General features: G+C 60.9%; 1 protein-coding gene across 1 annotated transcript; it reads left to right on the top strand.

The window, feature by feature from the left end:
- Positions 1-382: 382 nt before the first annotated feature.
- On the top strand, positions 383-14,801 carry MAP3K11 (mitogen-activated protein kinase kinase kinase 11). Its single transcript, XM_054035951.1, has 10 exons — positions 383-1,498; positions 5,706-5,886; positions 6,132-6,280; positions 6,496-6,671; positions 7,253-7,493; positions 8,058-8,171; positions 11,116-11,257; positions 11,590-11,681; positions 12,260-12,778; positions 13,097-14,801. The coding sequence occupies exons 1-10, from the start codon at positions 808-810 to the stop codon at positions 13,564-13,566; spliced, it is 2,775 nt and encodes a 924-aa protein (XP_053891926.1). The 5' UTR covers positions 383-807; the 3' UTR covers positions 13,567-14,801.
- The last annotated feature ends 5,593 nt before the right edge of the window (positions 14,802-20,394 follow it).

Raw genomic sequence — 20,394 nt, 5'->3', positions numbered from 1 at the left:
CTCTACCGCGGCTTGGGACAGAGCTCGGGCCGGGCCAGGAGGGAGCGGGGTCTGGGCACGGCAGGGCGCGGGGAGCCGGGGCCTCTGGGTACTTAGAGATCGCCGGGGCCGTAGCTAGATCGGAGTGCAGGACCCTGCAGGCAGAGGGGCACTTCTGTAGCCCTGGGGGGATAGGCTGTAGGGGGCGGCCCTGGGAGAGGGGACAGGCTGTAGGGGGCGATACTGGCCCCTGTGTGTGTGTGGGGGGGAACAGGCAGTAGGGGGGTGATCCTAGCCCCTGTGGGGGGGGGGCTGTAGAGGGTGATCCTGGTCCCTGGGGGAGGGACGGGGTGTAGGGGGCTATCCTAGCCCCTGTGGAGGGGGGCAGGCTGTAGGGGATTATCCTGGTCCCTGTAGGGGGTGAACCTGGTCCCTGTGGGGGGGAGCAGGCTGTGGGGGGTGATCCCACCCCTTGTGAGGGGGAATAGACCAGAGAGAACAAGTCTGTGTCCCCCGGAGAGGGAAGGGGGAATAGACTGCCAGGGATCATCGTGGCCCCTGGCAGGGGGAATAGATTGTAACTGGGATGAATCTGCCCCAGCAAGAGGGGGATTAAACTGTAGGAGCTGATCCTGGTTCCCAGATGGAAGGGGACTCCTGTAAGTGGGTGGGTTTCCCAGCCCCATAACCACCCTTCTCCCGTGAGACCCCTGTGAGCCGGGACCCCCAGCCTGGCCTTGCAACACCTCTCTGGGAAGATGCCCATGCCGTGAAGGGCCACATCTGGGCAGGGTCCCACTAGAGGCTGCCCCCAGCCTCTGACCCAGGATGGAGCCATTGAAGAACCTGCTGCGGAAGGGCGCATGGGGGCCGGAGCGGAGTGGCGGGGCGGCCTACACCAACCCGGTGTGGACGGCGCTCTTCGACTACGAGGCGGCAAGCAGCGATGAGCTCAGCCTGCGCCAGGGGGACCGCGTGGAGGTGCTGTCATGGGATGCCACTGTGTCTGGTGATGAGGGCTGGTGGGCAGGCCGAGTGCGGAGCCAGGTGGGCATCTTCCCCTCCAGCTACGTCTCCTTGCAGCCCGTCGGCTATGGCGAGGCTCCAGTTCACGCCGACTTCCGGGAGCTGCGGCTGGAGGAGGTGATTGGGGTGGGGGGCTTCGGCAAGGTGTACCGCGGCAGCTGGAAGGGCGAGCTGGTAGCGGTGAAGGCGGCGCGCCAGGACCCGGATGAAGACATCAGTGCCACAGCGGAGAGTGTGCGCCAGGAGGCCCGGCTCTTCGCCATGCTGCGCCACCCCAACATCATCACCCTCAAGGCCGTCTGCCTGCAGGAGCCCAACCTGTGCCTGGTGATGGAGTATGCGGCTGGGGGCCCACTCAGCCGCGCCCTGGCCGGGCGCAGGATCCCTCCCCATGTGCTGGTGGACTGGGCGGTACAGATTGCCAGGGGCATGCAGTACCTGCACTGCGGGGCCATCGTACCTGTCATCCACCGCGACCTCAAGTCCAACAACAGTGAGTGTCACTCTGCAGTCACACTGTCCCATGGGATCCCTCTAGCTCCATTGGTGTCCCTCAAACCCGACCTGCAGGTAGTGGCAGAATATCCATTTGGCCAATGGGGCCTGTGCCCAGGGGCCCTGGTCAGTTGGGTGGCCCCTGGAAAAATGGGCACCCTGTGCCCTGACTAACTCTGCCTGCCTGGCGCTCCTGCCAGGGAAAGCCCCTGCATCCCAACCCTGCTCCCCAGCAAGAGCGCTGGAAGGGGGGGCAGGGCAAGCCCCCACACCCCAACCCCATTTCCCTGGCAGGAGCGCCGGGACGGGGTAGGGAGACTGCAGGCAGGAAGGGGTGGGGAGGGCCCTCCACTTGCTTTGGCCCAGGGCCCCACAAACCCCTAATCTGCCTCTGCCTGCAGTCCACTAGTGTACCTCAATCCCAACCTGCAGCCTCCTGCTATCCCAGCCCTGCCCCCCTCCCTGCACCTCTCACACAGCTCAGCTGGTGCATCTGAGTTCTGACCTCACTGACCCTGGGCAGCAGGAAGTGATGACAGTTATGGGACCTTAGAAAAATGTTTGATTTTTAACATGTACATAAAATGCAGGGGGCAGGGAATGGGATTCAGGTTTTGGCCCTCCCAGGGGCACTGGCTCCGATCTAGCCCCAGGGTCCGGGACTTGCTGGCTCGGGGGTTCCATTGGATTGAATGAGATACCAGGAGTGTTAGGGCATGTCTACACTGGGATAAAAGACCACTGCACAGCCACAGCTGGTCTGGCTCAGCTGACTTGGGCTCGCCAGGGTCTCAGAGCCTGGTCTCCAGCCTGAGCCCAAACATCTACACTGCAATTTTACAGTCCCGCAACCCAAGCTAGGTAAGCAGAGCCGGGCTCAGACTCGGTGCTGCGGGTTTGTCATCACAGTGTAGACGTCCCCTTAGAGGCTTGAACGGTGAGGGAGCCTGGGGCCAGACTGAGCTTGATTAGGAGGAGTGGAGGTGAATGGTTAGAGCAGGGGAGGCTGAGAGTCTGTCCCCAGCTGTGGGAGGGGAGTGGGACCTAGTGGTAAGAGCAGGGGTGGGGTTAGAAGCCAGGACTCCTGGGTTCTATCCCTGTTCCTACCTAATAAATAATGAACTGGTTAAGTGGAAGGTTGGGGTCATGACTTTCGCCCTGGTTGACCCTGTCCCTGTTAGGATCCCACTGGCTCCTAAGGAGCTGATTGGCTGGCACTCCCTTGGACTAGGCCACCATTGAGTTCCCAGCATGCCCTGGTGCAGGGGGTGGGCAGGCGGGGGCTGTGGCTTGTGTGGTGCCTGGATCAGCACTCCTGCAGCACTGGGAGGAGCTGGGGTGGGCAGCTGGGGCTAGAAAGGGTCACAGGGCAGGGGGTGGGGTGGCGAGACTGAGGGGGACTAGACACATGCTGGCAGGAGGGCACAGGGACACATGCCAGCTGCCCCTTGTGTTTGTGCCTGGTGGGAGGCACAGGCTCACAGCTGGCTCTGTACAAATGGCCCCTCCCAGGCTGAATCCCCAGGTTCCCTCCCCTTTCCGGGGCTGCAGCCAACCCCCAAGGCAGGGGTGGCCTTCCTCAGGGACTGGGAGAGGGCAGCATTGGGGAGCAGGCTGAGATTGGGACCCTCGGAGGCTTGATGCTATACAGATCACGAGCCCCCCAACTGAGATCAGCGCCCCATGGGGATGGACTCCACACAGACCCTGACTCCCACCCCAATTGAGATCAGGGCCCTGTGGGGCCAGACACTGCACAAACCCCCAACTGAGATTGAGGTCCTGTTGGGCCAGGCACTGCACATTTCCAGAATGAGAGAATCTCTGCCCCTAAGAGCGCACAGTTTGAATTGACTAAAGGGTGGGAGGGGAAACTGAGGCACTGGGGAAGGAAAGGGACTTACCCAAGGTCAGAGGCAGAGCCAGCAATAGAACCCAAGAGTCCTGACGCCCAACCCCCACTGCTCTAACCACTAGCTTCCACTCCCCTCCCAGAGCTGAAATCAGTGTGGTTGGTGGTGGGTGCAGTCATTAGCCCACACTGGGGGGGAGGGGAATGTGTCAGTCTCTATGACCCATCCCGATATGGCTGCGGGGGTCGTGTCCACAGGCTGAGCCCCTCCCCCACCCTGCCCGTTTCCTGTCTTTCTAAATTAGACTGGTTCCTGTCTGCCCAACTAGCTCTGGAACCGGCTCCACTGGAGGTGCCTGTAGCTGGGGCGGTGTTTGGAGGAGGGCAGTGCTGCCTATCCTGCCCCCACACAGTGAGGAACTCCCTTTAATGGAGTCCTGGCCTGCCCGAGGGGCGTATAGGCTTTGGGGGACACGGGGAGGGAGGACACTGCTTGGGCAGGGGTCTGGTTTTGGGGTGGCTGAGAGGGACTGGGGAGGGAAGGCCACAGTATGAGGAAGAGACACTAGGTTGGGGAGAGGAGTATTGGGGGGCTGTGGTGGGGATGTAGAGCACTGCAGCATGGCAGGATCCAATGGGGGGAGGTCACAGCATGGGGAAGAGGGATAAAATTGGGGCTGTGGGGGAGGGGAGGAGTTATTGGGGTGGCTGTGGGGAGGGGGCTATTGGTGGACTGCAGTGGGGGAGGGATTATTGGGGGATGCAGGCTGGGGGAAGGGCATTGAATGGGGGGCTGTGGTGGGCATTGGGGGCTGTGGTCTGGAGAGCAGAGGGGGTGTGGGATGGGACAGTGGGGGCTGTGATCTGGGGGCCCCTAGGGTGGGGGAGGGAGTATGGGGGGCTGCTGACAGGGGGCGGTTGGAGCTGTTGTCCAGCCGTCCCCCCGGCCCCCAGCTGTGGGAGCGCCTGGCCTGGCCCAGGGCCTCCCTTCTCAGCTTCCTTCCGGCAGCTTCCTGCCCTGGTTTCCTGCCCCCCTCAGCTGGCAATGGTGGGGGGAGAAGAGAGAAAACAGCAGACCGGGAGGGAGTGTAAGTGCAGAGGACCCAGGAGAGGGGATGGCAGAGGTGAAAAGGGGAGGGACTCAAGGCGGGGGGGGGGGGGATTCCAGCTGTGCTCTGGTGCCTGGGAAAGGGACCCCTATCTTGCTCCTCCCCCTCCCTCCTGGAGGGTCCCCATGGCAGATGGCTGTACTGGAGAGAAAGGAAGGAGGGAGGCAGTGGCTGCAGCGCTAGGGATGTGGCTGCAGCGTTGGTGGGGAGGCTGGCGGGGGCAGCGCAGGGGGTGTGGCTGCAGCGCTGGGGGGGACTGGCAGGGGCAGTGCTGGGGGTGTGGCTGTAGCGTTGGGGAGGGACTGGCGGGAGCAGCGCTGGGGTGTGGTTGTAGCTCGGGAGGGGACTGGCGGGAGCAGCACTGGGGTGTGGCTGTAGCTCGGGGGAGCTGGCGGGGCTGTGCTGGGGGTGTGGCTGTAGCTTGGAGGGGGGACTGGCAGGAGCAGCGCTGGGGGTGTGGCTGTAGCGCTGGGGGAGCTGGCGGGGCCGTGCTGGGGGTGTGGCTATAGCTTGGGGGAGAGCTGGCAGGGGGCAGTGATGGGGGCAAATGGCCAGGGGCAGCGCTAGGGGTGTGGCTGCAGCTGGAGGGGAGCTGGCGGGGGCAGCGCTGGGAGTGTGGCTGCAGCATTGCGGGGGGGACGGACTGGCAGGGGCAAAAGACAAAGCACTAATTCTCCAGCCAGCCATGCACAATGGGCCGCTTAGTGCAGCACAGTCCCAGGGAATGTTTCTCTTTCGCCTACGGGTCATGGGGCTACAGAGCCCAGCTGGGCGGAGCTGGACGCCAGGAATCCTGGGTTCTCTCTCCAATTCTGGGAGGCGAGTGCGGGCTAGTGGTTAGAGCAGGGGGGCTGGGAGTTGGGGCTCGTGAGTTCTATCCCCGGCTTTGCTACTGAGACTCTGCGCAGAGTTTGCCCAGGTCCCTCCTCCCTGCCTCAGTTTCCCCTGTTGTGAAATGCTCTTGAGCCAGCTTTGCCAAGGAGCAGCTGCCGGTGATCCGTCCCCACTGGCACCTGCCTCAGCATGAAATAGCCCATGAGCCCTGGGAAAGGGGAAGTGATACCAGGCCTCTAATATAAGAGCTTATGTCTCTACAACAACAGGAAACGTGCTGTAAACAGCACATCAGCCATGGCTGGGAGGCCTTGGGGCCTGTCCCCTTTAAGAGGTGTGGGCTCCGATATGTGGGACATGGCGCCTTTCCCCTGCAGGGGCACTGACCCCTGTCTCCCTCACCCCCCAAGTCCTGCTGTCCCAGCGTATTGAAGAGGAGGACATGAATGGGAAGACGCTGAAGATCACAGACTTTGGGCTGGCGCGAGAGTGGCACCGCACCACCAAGATGAGCGCAGCTGGCACCTACGCCTGGATGGCACCCGAGGTCATCAAGGCTTCCACCTTCTCCAAGGGCAGCGACGTCTGGAGGTGAGCACTCACAGGCCAGCCAGGATGCCTGGGTTCCATCCCAGCTCTGGGAGGGGAAAGGGGGTCTAGTGGGTTGGAGCCAAGGAGGCTTGGAGGCAGGATGCCTGGATTCCATCCTAGTACTGTGGGGGGAGGGAGTCTAATGCCCATTTCCCTCTTTCCTGCCCCTCCTTGGGTTACCACGGGGATGAGGGATGCTGGGGATGGTCTCCTCTCATCTCTACTAACACTCTCTCCCCTCCTAGCTATGGTGTGCTGCTGTGGGAGCTGCTGACTGGGGAAGTCCCGTACCGCGGCATCGATGGGCTGGCTGTGGCCTACGGCGTCGCCGTCAACAAGCTGACGCTGCCTATCCCCTCCACCTGCCCCCAGCCCTTCGCCCAGCTCATGGCAGGTAAGGGCAGGGAGGGAATCAGGACTCCTGGGTTCTATCCCAGCTCTGGGAGGGGTGTGAGGCCTAGTGAGTAGAGAGACAGCAGGACCTGTGTCTCACCAGGGCCAGATCCTGGGTGGCTGGGCAGAGTGTGAGCGAGGCAGAGTTTGCCCCACCTCTGCTGGATGAGACAGACCCTGACATGTCCTGTTTCTCCACCTCCCCCCCTCCCCCAGAGTGCTGGGACCAGGACCCCCATGGGCGGCCCAGCTTCGACTCCATCCTGGCCCAGCTGACGGCACTGGAGGCCCAGGTGCTGGAGGAGATGCCCCAGGACTCCTTCCACTCCATGCAAGATGACTGGAAGCTGGAGATCCAGGGCATGTTCGATGAGCTCCGAGCCAAGGAAAAGGTACTGCTCCCCCATGCCCCCTTCAGCCCAGCCTCCTACTCCCCACTGAGTCCCCACAGCCTGGCCTCCCCTCAACCCCCACAGTCCAGTCCCCCACTCCCTACTCAGGCCCCACACTCCCCACTGAACCTCTGCAACCCAGCCCCCCCCCAATCCCTCCACTTTGCACTGAGCCCCCCCAGCCCAGCCCCCCCACTCCCTACTGAGTCCCCCCCACTCCCTACTGAGTCCCCAAAGCCCAGCCCCCCCACCCTACTGAGGCCCCCCCTCCCACTGAGCCTCCCCCCCACTTCCCACTCAGCCCCCACAGCCTTGGCTCCTACTCCTTACTGAGCCTCCCCACTGAGCCCCCTGACTGTTCCCCACAGCCTGGCATTCCCATTTCCCTCTAAGCCCCCCTCCAGCACAGCACCCCATGCCAAGTCCACTCCTGCCCCCCTCCCTGCAGCACAGCACCCCTTCCCTGCTCCCTCGTGCCCCCTAATGGTGCCCAGGGGCACTGCGGTCAGTGCTGGCAGTGAAGCGTGAGCCCCCTGCCCTCCCCCCAGCGGCGCGGTGACCCCATCCTCACCCCACGGCAGGAGCTGCTGAGCCGGGAGGAGGAGCTGCAGCGGGCGGCGCTGGAGCAGAAGTCCCACGAGGAGTTCCTGCGGCAGCGGGAGCACCAGCTGGCACAGTGGGAGCTGGAGGTGTTTGAGCGGGAGCTCACACTGCTCATCCAGCAGATGAACAAGGAGCCCCCCAATGTGAAGCGCAGGAAGGGCACTTTCAAGAGGAACAAGCTCAAGGGGCGGGACAGCGAGAGGATCAGCATGCCCCTCGGTACAGGCCTGGGGGCTGCGGGTTGGGACGCATCGGGAGAGCTGGAGGGAGCCCAGGGCTGGGATGGCAGGGGACTACGGGTTGGGATTGGGGGCACTAGCAGGGTTGAGGGCTAGGGCAACCCAGGGCTCATAGCAGGAGGGTTGCTCCCCCTCCCTTGCTCTGAGTCCCCATTTCTCCCTCTGCCACCCTGCTCCCCTCCGTGGCCATGTGCCCAGGCCACGCCCCACTCTGGGCTTTGGCTGGGAGTATGGAGGGCTCCAGGCTGTGGTTACTCAAAGCTAATTACCTTGTTTACTCTTCTTTCCCAGCAGGGGCGGGTGCGGGTAATGCTGCTAACGGAGACACCCGGTGTAAATCTGGAGTGTCCGGGCAGACACCAGTGTGGAATCCAGCCCTGACCCCATTGCAGTCAGGGAGTGACTCTGGATTGACCCTGGGGAGCTGAGATCAGAATCCGGCCCTGACCCCAGTACAGTGGGGTGCAGTGATCTTTTGGAGGTGGTGACTATGGGGGAGGGGCAGGGGACTGTTCTCACCCATCTCGTTCTCCCTGCCCCCTAGATTTCAAACACCGCATCACGGTGCAGGCCTCTCCCGGGCTGGACAAGAGGAAGAACGTCTTCGAGGTGGGGGCTGGGGGCTCCCCGACCTTCCCGCGCTTAAGAGCCATCCAGTGTGAGTGAGACACTGCAGCTGTAAGGGGCCAGGAGCTGGATTAAGGCTCTGTGCTTGCACCATGCCCCCCACCCTAGGGAATAGTGGCTTGGTGATCCCCTGAACTTACTCCATCATTTGGGGTGTATCTGGCTGGGGAGGGAGAGCTGTGCTGTCATCACCTTCTGGCCAATCAGAGAGGCACAGGTGATGATATCATAAGTATTCACCCATGATGTCATTTCCTTCTGGTCAGTCAGAGAAGCACAAACTATGATTAAGGCTACGATTATGTCACAAAATCTGTGATTTCCAGAGACCTCCGTGACATTTTCTGCTTCAGCCCCAGGGCCATGGGGCTGGAGCTATCAGCCAGCAAGGGCACCAGAGCTCTCAGCTGCCGGGGCCCTGAAGCTCCAAGCGGTGTCAGGGGACCCCACACACACACAGCTCCCAGCCCCCATGGGCAATGGGGGGCCTTGCAGCTCCCAGGTGCGTGCCCAGAGCTCCAGACAGCCAGAGATCTGAGCTACAGCAGGGGGTCTCCACAGATCTGAGTCACCATAGGCGGCCTCCGGAGCTCCCACTCACCAGTCCTGGAGCTCCGAGCCTCCACGGGCAGTGGGGGCCCGCAGCTCCCAGCCGCTGTGAGTTGTAGCAGCGGTGGGTGCTGGACCCCCCCACTCCCCATTTTGTCAGGGTTATTTTTAGTAAAAATAGTGAATTTTTGTGTATTGCCCGTGACCTGTCTGTGACTTTTACTAAAAATTTCCTTGACAAAATCTTAGCCTTAACTATGATGTTATCACTATTTGGCCATAATTAGGGTTACCATACGTCCGGATTTTCCCGGACACGTCCAGCTTTTTGGGCTTCAAATCCCCGTCCGGGGGGAAATCCCAAAAAGCCGGACATGTCCGGGAAAATCGGGACATGCGGGGCCAGCGGTGCTGGGCCGGGGGCCGGGGACTGGGCCGGGGGCCGGTGGTGCTGAGCCGGGGCCCGGGGCCGGGCCGGCGGTGCTGAGCCAGGGGCCGGGGCCCGGGGCCGGCGGTGCTGAGCCAGGGGCCGGGGCCCGGGGCCGGGCCGGCGGTGCTGAGCCAGGGGCCGGGGCCCGGGGCCGGGCCGGCGGTGCTGAGCCAGGGGCCGGGGCCCGGGGCCGGGCCGGCGGTGCTGAGCCAGGGCCCGGGGCCGGGCCGGCGGTGCTGAGCCAGGGGCCGGGGCCGGGGGCCGGGCCGGCGGTGCTGAGCCAGGGGTCGGGGCCGGGGGCCGGGGCGGCGGTGCTGAGCTGGGGGCCGGGGCCGGGGGGGCGGTGCTGAGCCGGGGGCCGGGGCCGGGGGCCGGGCCGGCGGTGCTGAGCCGGGGGCCGGGGCCGGGGGCCGGGCCGGCGGTGCTGAGCCGAGGGCCGGGGGCCGGGCCGGCTTTGCTGAGCCGGGGGCTGGGGGCCGGGGTCGGGCTGGCGGTGCTGAGCCGGGGGCCGGGGCCGGGGGCCGGGCCGGCGGTGCTGAGCCGGGGGCCGGGGCCGGGGGCCGGGCCGGCGGTGCTGAGCCGGCGGTGCTGAGCCGGGGGCCGGGGCCGGGGGCCGGGCCGGCGGTGCTGAGCCGGGGGCCGGGGGCCGGGGCCGGGCCGGCGGTGCTGAGCCGGGGGCCGGGGCCGGGCCGGCGGTGCTGGGCCGGGGCCGGGCCGGCGGTGCTGAGCCGGGGGCCGGGCCGGCTTTGCTGAGCCGGGGGCCGGGGCCGGGCCGGCTTTGCTGAGCCGGGGGCCGGGGCCGGGCCGGCGGTGCTGGGCCGGGGGCCGGGGCCGGGCTGGGCCGGCGGTGCTGGGCCGGGGGCCGGGCCGGCGGTGCTGGGCGGGCCGGGGGTGCTCGGCCGGGAGCTGGCCTGGGGCCGGAACCCCAGGGCCCGAGCCGACCCAGGCTGGAGACGCCGGGGGGGCCAGACTGGGCCGCGCCTCCTTCCCCGCCTTACCTGCTTCAGGCTTCCCGCGAATCAAATGTTCGCGGGAAGCAGGGCAGGGGGCGGAGTTGGGGTGGGGACTTTGGGGAAGGGGTGGAGTTTGGGCGTGGGCGGGGCCGGGGCCCTGTGGAGTGTCCTCTTTTTGGACACTCAAAATATGGTAACCCTAGCCATAATATAATTTTGTACAATAAGAGCCGCCCCCAGGGGTCAGTTACACAGGGTATAATGATCCATGGGTTGCTTTATATTCCCCCCTCTCCCCATATACACACACACACACACACACACATATACCCCTCCCCTCAGCACCGATTGGCCAGAATTAAATTACATCACTGCTGTGCCTTTAGCATGTCCATCCTTATGTTGATTGGATGGAGTGAAGTGACATCACCTGTTGTTGAGTCTGATGACTCAACATGGTGTTGACTGGATGAAGGAAAACGATATCACAGGAAGTTGCTTGTGTTATCACTTCCTGTGACTAGCTCCGATTGGACCAGAGTAAATTACACTGCGGGAAGATGCAGGGATTTGCTGTTCCATTGTGGTCTGTGCTTTGTGCTGATTGGCTGACAAAATGACATCACATCTTATGACAACATTACACAAGTTGATCAGAGAGAATTAAATCTTATCAGAGCATGTGACCTCATCTCTTGGGCCTCCCTGGTCAGCAGGAAATGACATCACAAGCGATTATATGTGACACAATTGCTTGTGATTTCTGATTGGTCTGAATGAAATGATATCACACAAAGATTGCATGTAACTTAGTTATGTGTGCTTTTCTAATTGGCCAGAAAGAAATGATGTAATTAGGATTATATGTGACATTACTTGTGCTTCCCTGATTGATCAGAAAGAAATGATATCACGGGGGACATACTGACATCACAAAATATTCACCCACCATGTTCTTTTTTTCTGACCAATGCTCTCCGTCCTGAGTAGGGGGCCCGGCATAACATCATCCCCCACTGAACCATGTGTTCCCTCCCATGCAGTGGAGCCCGCCGAGAGCAGCCAGAGCTGGGGCAGACAGGCACCACGCCGCACAGATGAGGCCTGGAATGGGGAGCGCCGCCCTGGCAAGAACTGGGGTCCCGGATCCCCCAAGCCCTGGGAGGGCAGCACCCAAAATGGCAGGTAGGGGATGCTGCTTCCCCTCTCCCATACACCCTTCCTTTCCCCTCCCTAAGCCCCTCACCTTGGTGTTTGGGGTTGGGGGAGAAATCCCGGCTGACCCCGATGATCACTAACTATAATATTAATAATGTTGAGCCAGGTACTGAGATGGGAGCCAGGATTCCTGGGTTCTTTCCCAGCTTGGGGAGGGGAGTGGGGTCTAGTGGGTTACAGCAGGAGGGCTGGGAGTCAGGATTCCTGGGTCTTCGTTGTCCCTCCTCTAGCTGCTGCTCCTGGCTGTCCCCCCTCCCTGTCCCTCTCAGGATTCTAATCCCCACCCCCATCCCCTGCAGAAGGAGGTCCCGGACGGAGGAGACAACCTGGTATGTTGAGCCGGAGGAGCCCAATCCTGTGGAGCCAGCCCCACCCCAGCCTGCCCTGAACGGTGAGTCCCCATGGGGCAGGGGACACGGGCTGGCTCTGGTGTCAGGCCCAGACTCCCCAGCATAGGGCCTGGGGAATTCAGCACCCAGAGAGCGTGTCACTGCATGTATGAGAGGAGCTCCTGCTGATGTCCTGAGCACCGCACGCTGCCCTCGACTGAGGTCAGGGCTGGGCAGCACATGCTCCCCCTGCTGAGATCATGGCCCCCCTTGGGCCTGGCACCACACAGACCCCCCTGGCTGTGAGCAGGGGCCCTCTTGGGCTGGGCTCCACCCCCCCCCCCCCCCCCCCAGCTATGATCAGGGACCCCCCTTGGGCCCGGCACTGCACCAACTCACAGAGAGACAGTCCCTGGTCCAAAGAGCTCACAGTCTGAATAGCTGAGTGTGTGTGAAGATGGATGGGGGCAGAGGAGGAGGGGGGATGGATGCGAGGGATCTGTGGGAGGGTGAATGGATGGAGGGGAATTTGCTGGGGGGAATGGGACATGCTGGCTGTGTGTCCTGTTCCCTGCACTATCCCAGGCAGGGGATTCCCAGCATGGGCGTTGTTGCTTATGGCTCTGTCCCTTCCTTGCAGGTGATGTCCTCTCTCTAGGCCCCAACGGGACCCAGGAGTCCGAGGAGCAGCGGGCACCGGCTCCGGAGCGTATCAGCACCCCCAAACTCATCCAGAGAGCACTGCTGAGGGGCACAGCACTGCTGGCCTCTCTTGGTCTGGGCCGAGACCTGTCACAGGCCCGACGGGAGGAGAAGGGGGAGCCCCCACCCGTGCCCACCCCCCCGCCTTCTCCTGAGCTCATCCGCTTCTCCCCCAAGGACACACACTGCCCCGCCCTGCTGGTGGAGCTGGACCAGGGTGGGCTGGCCCGGACGCCAGGGTCCATGAAGGAGGACCAGGAGGGGCTGGCCCAGACACCAGGGTCCATGGAGCAGGGCCAGGAGGGGCCGGCCCAGACACCAGGGTCCACGGAGCTGCTCATCCACCTGGTCCCAGGTGGTGATAGAGGGTCCCTGACCCCCTTGTGGGGTCAGAGGTCACCAAAGAGCCCACGATGTGAAGAGGAGTGGAGTCCTGGCAGCAGGGCGGATAAGTGGGGTAAGTGGGGAGTGACGAAGATGCAGAGACTTTTCCCACTCGGGGTGCTGGCTCCAACCCAGCTCCAGATGGGGGATGGGTTGAGTCAGGTGGATGGGGAATGGAGCCTTTCCCCTCTAGGGGGTGCTGGCTCTGACTCAGCCCCAGGATGGGGGATGGGGAATGGGGCCTTTCTCCTCTAGAGGGCGCCAGTTCTGACCCAGCCCCAGGGCAGGCGATGGGCTGATTCAGCTTGGGGGTTGGGGTTTGGCTTTGGGTTTTTCCAGTAGGCACTCACCCACTTGTTGTTCTAACATCCCCTGTTCTCTCTCACCGTAGGTGGGTCCCTCCCATCGCCCTCATCCCCCTGCAGCCCCCACTCACCACGCCCCTCCCCACAGACCAGCCTCATCTCCCGGCCCCGCCCCTCCCCTGTGCGCAGCCGCATCGACCCCTGGAGTTTTGTGTCGGCTGGGCCCCGTCCCTCCCCAGCCCAGTCCCCCCAGCCAGAGCCACGCCGGTGTCGGGCGGTGACCCCCGACTCCAGCAACCCCTTCATGACCTCCGACCCCTTCTTCCACCCCTCACCGGGACCTTTTGACTCGGAGACCTTTGACCCTTTTGCCTCGGCGCCCAGATTGACCGGTCTTTCCTGCCGCCTGGACCATGGCCAGCTCAGTCCCTACCCCTCGCCCCCTCCACGCCACTCCTCTGGCTTTCCTGCCCCTCTGGAGCAGACCAAAGAGACCCACCCTCTGCCATGGTGGGTGGCCAGAGCCCCGCAGGAGGACAGCAGAGTCCCAAAGTGAAATGGGCGATACAGGAAGTCCTGGCCTCTTTGGACAGTTGCACACAGGAAGTCCTACAACGAAAGTGGGCAATACTGGAAGTCCCACCCTCCTCAGACTTTGCATGGAGGAAGTCCCGCCCTATTTGGACAATTGCACACTGGAAGTCCTGCCCTCCTCAAGTTCTGGGCACAGGAAGTCCCATCTTGCATGGATCATTGTACCAGATACAAGGCTCAGGTTGGGGTGGTCTCTGTGTTGGATGTTTGGGGAGTGCTGGGAGCTTTCACTATACACTGGAAAGGTAGGGGAATTCGGGGGAGCTCCTGTGGGGTAACTGGGGCACCTCCCCTCTCCTTAAAGAAGAGACTAACAGTGGCTTGGATGCCCTCTGAGCCTGGTGCCATGTTACACATGGCATGAGGTTGTCAGGTCTCTGCCAAACTCCCACCCTGGTCCTCAGAACCACTGCATAGGTAGTGATCACTGTTTGGGAGTGAGGGGCACTGGCAGAGCTGGGGAAGCCCAGGGCTGGGATAGAAGGAGTGAGGGGCACTGGCTCAGCCCATCTGTTTCATGAACACTAATAATGGGCCCCCTCTGTTCCCAGCGTGGGGTTCTGGTGTCCGGGTTGGGGACCAGCCACCCCTCCCACAAGGTAGCAGCCCCTTTTGCTGAGAGCACGGGGTGTCTTGGGGATATCCCTGGGTGCGGGGAAGGACACTGGGAGGGGTCGAGATGGGATCACCCCCCGCTTGCTACATTCCCGAGCACAGACTGGCTGCAGGTGAGCGTGCGCCTTGGTGTGCAAGTGTTGGTGTGTGTACAAGGCTGGGAGTGCTGTGTACTCAGGCGAGTGTGCAAAGCATCAGGGGGTGTGCGTGCCTTTGTGCTGGTATCTATGGGCGCGTGCGAAGCCGGAGGCGTGGGAGCACGTGTGAGGGCTGGCCTGGGTGGGGCTGTACTGATACGTGAAGCTGGGCATGCTCGCCCATGCATGGGCTGGAGACAGGTGTGCTTGGGAGCAGCTGTGCCATCACCTGCACTTCCAGCGTGGGAGTCTGCTGCTTCCCTCCCCCATCTGTGGGGTCCCCGTTAACTCCATCCCTTCCTCCTGCTGTGAGTTCCTGCCCTGGGGACGGGGGGGGGCAGGCCATGTCAATACCCCTGTAACTGCACCAAGACCCCAGGCTGGGGAGCAGCTGAAGCCTGGGCTGCCTGTGGATTGAGACCAAATAAACTCCCAGCTGCCTCCAGCTGCTACCTGCTGCTTCCATTCTTGCCCCTGCTTTGGTTCCGTCCCCACCCACCCCCTGCAGCTCGCTGCACCCTCTCCCCCGGGTTATGATCTCAGAGCACCAGTAGGAGAATGCACAGGGTGCACTAGGTCCAGGGCAGGCCCTTGAGAGGCTTGGCCACCTTTGCACACCTGCCCGGTATGGGCATGAGCCTAGCATGGGAGGGAGCAAATGTGGGTGTGCGAAGACCTCTGGGTGCAGAAAGGACTCGGCTGTGTGTATGCCCCTCGCATGCCTGCCTGCCGCAGTGCCAATCACTGCTGCTTTACACTGACTGCCTTGCTCTCACGGTGGCCCTGGGTGCATGGTGCTATCCAGGGCACGTGGCTCTGGTGCCTGTGTGAGGGCATGCATGAATCTTGCAGGTGCCACATTTTGCTCCTGGCTTTGTTCAGGCTGACCCCGACTCCAGCCCCAGGGAAGCTCAGGACACCAAAGTGGCTCGGCCCCATTTGCATGTCCATGCATGTGCATGCATGCCCCTCGCCCGCGGAGGTGCCAAGTGTGGCTTTGAACATCACTGGGGGCTCAGCACTGACCCAGGTACTCTGTGTGCCCATGCATGCAGCTCTCCGGCAGTGCTGCTAGTGCCATGCGCCCCTGGCACACGGGAGGAAGAGGGGCACCAGTGACTGCTGCACACGTGTGCCAGCATGACCCTTTTGCACAGTGATCTTCCCTGGGTGAGGGGATTCCACCCACCACCCTGAGCATCAGTGGGGCTGGAACTTCCCAGAGCATCAGCATCCGCAGCCTCCAGCCAAAGCAGGAATCTCCCAGAGCTGTTAGCCACTTGCGGGGGAGCAGCTGGGACTGTGTCCAGCAGGGGGCAAGAGAGACACACACAGAGCAGGGCTCATTTCCCCAGCAAGGGGATGGACACAGTCTCCCAGCTCGCCCCTGACACATGCAGGTGTAGGGGGTACCTCCGCCTCCCACCTACACACACTTCTGAAGGGAGAAGCCTGTGCAGGGGCCCAGCCCGGCCTGAAGAGTTTCTGCCCCAGGGGGCATTTGGAGGATTGGAGCATGGGTAGAGAGGGGGAACCACTTCTGATTGCAGGAGATTGGTTGTGCTGCTATTATGTGTACTACTGTAGAACCAATACATGCCCCCCCCCGCCAACTGAGATCGGGGCCAGGGGCTGCACAGACCCTCACTGAGAGCAGGGCCCCCATTGAGCTGGGTGCCACACAGACATGCCCCCTCAGATTAGACCCCCGTCGAGCTGGGCACTACACAGAGCCCCCGATTTATTTAGACTGTGAGGGACCACTGTGCTCAACTAGTCTGACCTCCTGCATAGCATGGGCCATAGGATGTCCCTGCATGAGTTCCTTCTTCTACCAGAGCAGCTCTGTTAGAGAAACATCCCTGCGAAATTTTAAAACGGGCAGTGATGGAGAATCCAGCACCGTGGGTATAGTGTCCCACTGGCTAGTGACCCTCCCTGGGATCAATGGGGATCTTATTTCCAGTATGATTTTGTCTAGCTTCAACTTCTCGCCACCGGATCTTGTTAGCCATAGCCCTCCCTGGGCTGGCTATCTATCTATAGGAACAGAGGCTAAAATAGGGAAAGAACAAGTTAAAAATTACTTAGACAAGTCAGATGTCTTCAAGTCACCAGGGCCTGATGAAATGCATCCTAGAATTCTCAAGGAGCTGGCTGAGGAGATATATGAACCATTCGTGATTATCTTTGAAAAGTCATGGAAGATGGGAGAGCTTCTAGAAGACTGGAAAAGGGCAAATATAGTGCCCATCTATTGAAAGGGAAATAAGGACAACCCGGGGAATTACAGACCAGTCATCTTAACTTCTGTACCCAGAAAGATAAGGGAACAAATAATTAAGCAATAAATTTGCAAACATCTAGAACAGTGTTTTTCAATCCGTGGCTCACGACACAGTACTGGGTCACGGCATGTAAAGCGCTGGGTTGCCTTGCTCTGGTCAGCACCGCTGACCGGGACGTTAAAAGTCCCATCAGCAGTGCTGCCCAGCTAAGGCAGGCTAGTGCCTACCTTTTCCAACACCATGCTGTGCCCCAGTAGCAGCCAGCAGTGGTCCGGCTTGTAGGCGGGGGAGCCACAGGGCTCTGCACGCTGCCCCCATCCCAAGCACTGGCTTCCCAGTCAATGGGAACTGGGGGTGGGCACGGAGCCTTTGGGCAAGAGTCACGCGGAGCTGCTTGCGTGCCTCCACCTAGGAGCCAGACCTGCTGCTGGCTGCTTCCAGGGCGCAGCACGGTCTGCAGTGCACCCTGGCTGTGCCGCTGACCGGGAGCTGCCAGAGGTAAGTCTGTGCCCGTACCTCAATGCCCCAGCCCTGAGCCCCCCCCAAACCTGGAACCCTTTCCTGCACCCCAAACCACTCATCCCCTGCCCCAGCCCAGAGCCCTGACCTCCTCCTGCACCCCAACCTCCTGCCCCAGTCCTGAGCCCCCCCAAACCTGGAGCTCCTCCTGCACCCCAAGCCCCTCAGGCCCAGCCCAGAGCCCTGACCCCCTCATGCACTCCAACACCCTGCCCCAGCCCTGAGCCCCCCCAAACCCAGAGCCCCTCCTGCATCCCAAACACCTCAGCCGCAGCCCAGAGCCCAGAGCCCTGACCCCCTCCTGCACCTCAACCCCCTGCCCCAGCCCAGAACCCCCTCCCACACCCCAAACCCCTCATCCCCAGCTCCATTGGGTCGCATGCATTTTCTTCAACTAGATCCCCAGAAAAAAAGTGTGAAAAACACTGATCTAGAAGATAATAAGGTGATAAGTAACAGCACGGATTTGTCAAGAACAAATCGGGTCAAACCAATGTGATAGCTTTCTTTGACAGGGTAACAAGCCTTGTGGATGAGGGGAAGTGGTAGATGTGATATATCTTGACTTTAGTAAAGCTTTTAATAGTCTTGCGTGACCTTCTCATAAACAAACAAAGGAAATGCAACCTAGATGGAGTTACTATAAGGTGGGTGCATAACTGGTTGGATAACTGTTCCCAGAGAGTAGTTATCAGTCGTTCACAGTCAAGCTGGGAGGGCATAACGAGTAGGGTTCCGCAGGGACCAGTTCTGGGTCCAGTTCTGTTCAATATCTTAATGATTTAGATAATGGCATAGAGAGTGCACTTATAAAATTTGTGGATGATACCAAGCTGGGAGGGGTTGCAAGTGCTTTGAAGGATAGGATTATAATTCAAAATGATCTGGACAAACTGGAGAAATAGTCTGAAATAAATAGGATGAAATTCAATAAGGACAAATGCCAAGTACTCCATTTAGGAAGGAACAATAAGTTGCACACATACAAAATGGGAAATGACTGCCTGGTAAAGAGTACCACGGAAAGAGATCTGGGGGTAATAGTGGACCACAAGTTAAATATGAGTCAACAGTGTAACACCATTGCAAAAAAAGCAAACATCATTCTGGGATGTATTAGCAGGAGTGTTGTAATCAAGACATGAGAAGTAATTCTGCTCTACTCCGCACTGATTAGGCCTCAACTAGAGTATTGTGTCCAGTTCTGGGCACCACATTTCAGGAAAGATGAGAACAAGTAGGAGAAAGTCCAGAGAAGAGCAACAAAAATGATTAAAGGTCTAGAAAACATGACCTATGAGGGAAGATTGAAAAAAATGGGTTTGTTTAGTCTGGAAAAAAGAAGACTGAGAGGGGACATGATAACAGTTTTCAAGTATCTAAAAGGTTGTTACAAGGAGGAGGGAGAAAAATTGTTGTTGTTAATCTCTTGAGGATGAGACAAGAAGCAATGGGCTTAAATTGCAGCAAGAGAGGTTTAGGTTGGACATTAGGAAAAAATTCCTAACTGTCAGGGTGGTGAAGCACTAGAATAAATTGCCCAGGGTGGTTGTGGAATCTCCATTATTGGAGATTTTTAAGAGCAGGTTAGACAAACACCTGTCAGGAATGGTCTAGATAATACTTAGTCCTGCCGTGAGTGCAGAGGACTGGACTAGATGACCTCTTGAGGTCCCTTCCAGTCCTATCTATCTATCTATCCCCAATACCCCCTCTATCTATCTATCCCAGGGATGGGCAAACTACGTCCTGCGAGCCGTTTTAAACCAGCCCGTGAGCTCCCACTGGGGAGTGGAGTCTGGGACTTGCCCCACTCTGGCGCTCCAGCCGGGGCGCTGGGTCGGGGGGCCGCACCATGTGCATGGCCCTGCTCCAGCTATCCAGCTGGGGCACAGGGTTGGGGGCCGCACCACTGCTTCTGGGAGCTGCTTGAGGTAAGTGCCACTCGGAGCCTGCGTCCCTGAGCCTCTCCCCACGCCCCAACCCCTGCCCCAGACCTGATCCCCCTCCCGCTCTCCATACCCCTCAATTCCAGCCTGGAGCACCCTTCTGCACCCCAAACCTCTCATCCTCAGCCCCACCCTAGAGTCTGCACCCCTTCCCACACCCCAACCCCCTGCCCCAGCTCTGATCCCCCTTCCGCTCTCTGAACCCATCCCAAAGCACCCTCCTACACCCCAAACTCCTCATCCCCAGCCCCACCCCAGAGCCTGCACCCCCAGCCAGAGCCTGCACCCCCTCTCACACCCCAACCTCAATTTTGTGAGCATTCATGGCCCGCCATACAATTTCTATTCCCTGATGTGGCCCTCAGGCCAAAAAGTTTGCCTACCCCGATCTATCCCAATACACCCCCTCTATCTATCTATCCCCATACAATCCCTCAGTACTAGGTTTACCATGCGCCGGGCCCAGAGTCAGAAGGGGCCCCGGCCAGCCCGATATCCCTGCCAGCTGCCACGCCCCTGCTCCGCCTCTTCCCACCCCTGCTCTGCCCCAGCCCCACCCCCACTCCACCCCTTCCCCCCCCAAACCCTGTCCCCTGAACTACTTGTCCTGGGGGACTGCAGCAGGGGTCAGGCCGCCCTGCACTCACCAGAGGGAAGTAGAGCAACCCGGCCCCAGCCTGCTTCACTCTGCCAGCTCCCAGCTGCGCTGCCGGTGACTGCTGGGGGCAGTACCCCCCTACCCCCCAAGTCCCAAGGCTGGGAGCCAGGAGAGCAGAGTGAAGTGGGCTGGGGCCGGATTGCTCCACTTCCTGCCGCCCCATGAGTGCAGGGTTGGGCCTGCCCTGCAATCATTGGGCAGCAGGAACTGGAGCAACCGGGATCCAGCCTACTCCGCCGGCTTGTGCTGGGAGGCGGTTCCCCCCTACCCCCAAGCCTGGGGAGGAGATGGAGCGGTGGGGAAGGGGCATGGGATGGGGAAGAGAAGGATAGGGGAAGCAGGGGCAGGGGGGAAGAGGCAGGGGAGAAGGAAGGGGGTGGGATGAGGAGGAGATGAAGCGGTGGGGAAGGGGCATGGGATGGGGAAGAGAAGGGGATGGCAGAAGCGGGGTCAGGGGGGACGCTGGAGCCCAGCATGCGGTATCCCCTTGGCCGATGCTGGGGCTCCCTTGATAAGCAGGCCCATCGAACCCTCACCCCGACAAGCCCCACCTCCCCTGCACCTGTACCACCCCACTGAGCCCCCCCAGACACCCTCCACACTGAGCCCCAACCACCTGCACCT

Source organism: Malaclemys terrapin, chromosome 7, assembly GCF_027887155.1.
Source record: "Malaclemys terrapin pileata isolate rMalTer1 chromosome 7, rMalTer1.hap1, whole genome shotgun sequence".
Classification (NCBI taxonomy): Eukaryota; Metazoa; Chordata; order Testudines; family Emydidae; genus Malaclemys; species Malaclemys terrapin.
Note: the sequence above shows the minus strand (reverse complement) of the source record. Positions and strands in the feature narration are given on the sequence as shown.

What these genes read in the sequence shown, in the direction of transcription:
- MAP3K11 (XM_054035951.1), top strand. Translation starts at nt 808, where the DNA reads ATGGAGCCATTGAAGAACCTGCTGCGGAAGGGCGCATGGGGGCCGGAG. An exon ending in AAGGGCAGCGACGTCTGGAG is followed by an intron (nt 5,887 to 6,131) that starts GTGAGCACTCAC and finishes CTCCCCTCCTAG; the next exon opens with CTATGGTGTGCTGCTGTGGG. An exon ending in GGCAGCACCCAAAATGGCAG is followed by an intron (nt 11,258 to 11,589) that starts GTAGGGGATGCT and finishes CATCCCCTGCAG; the next exon opens with AAGGAGGTCCCGGACGGAGG.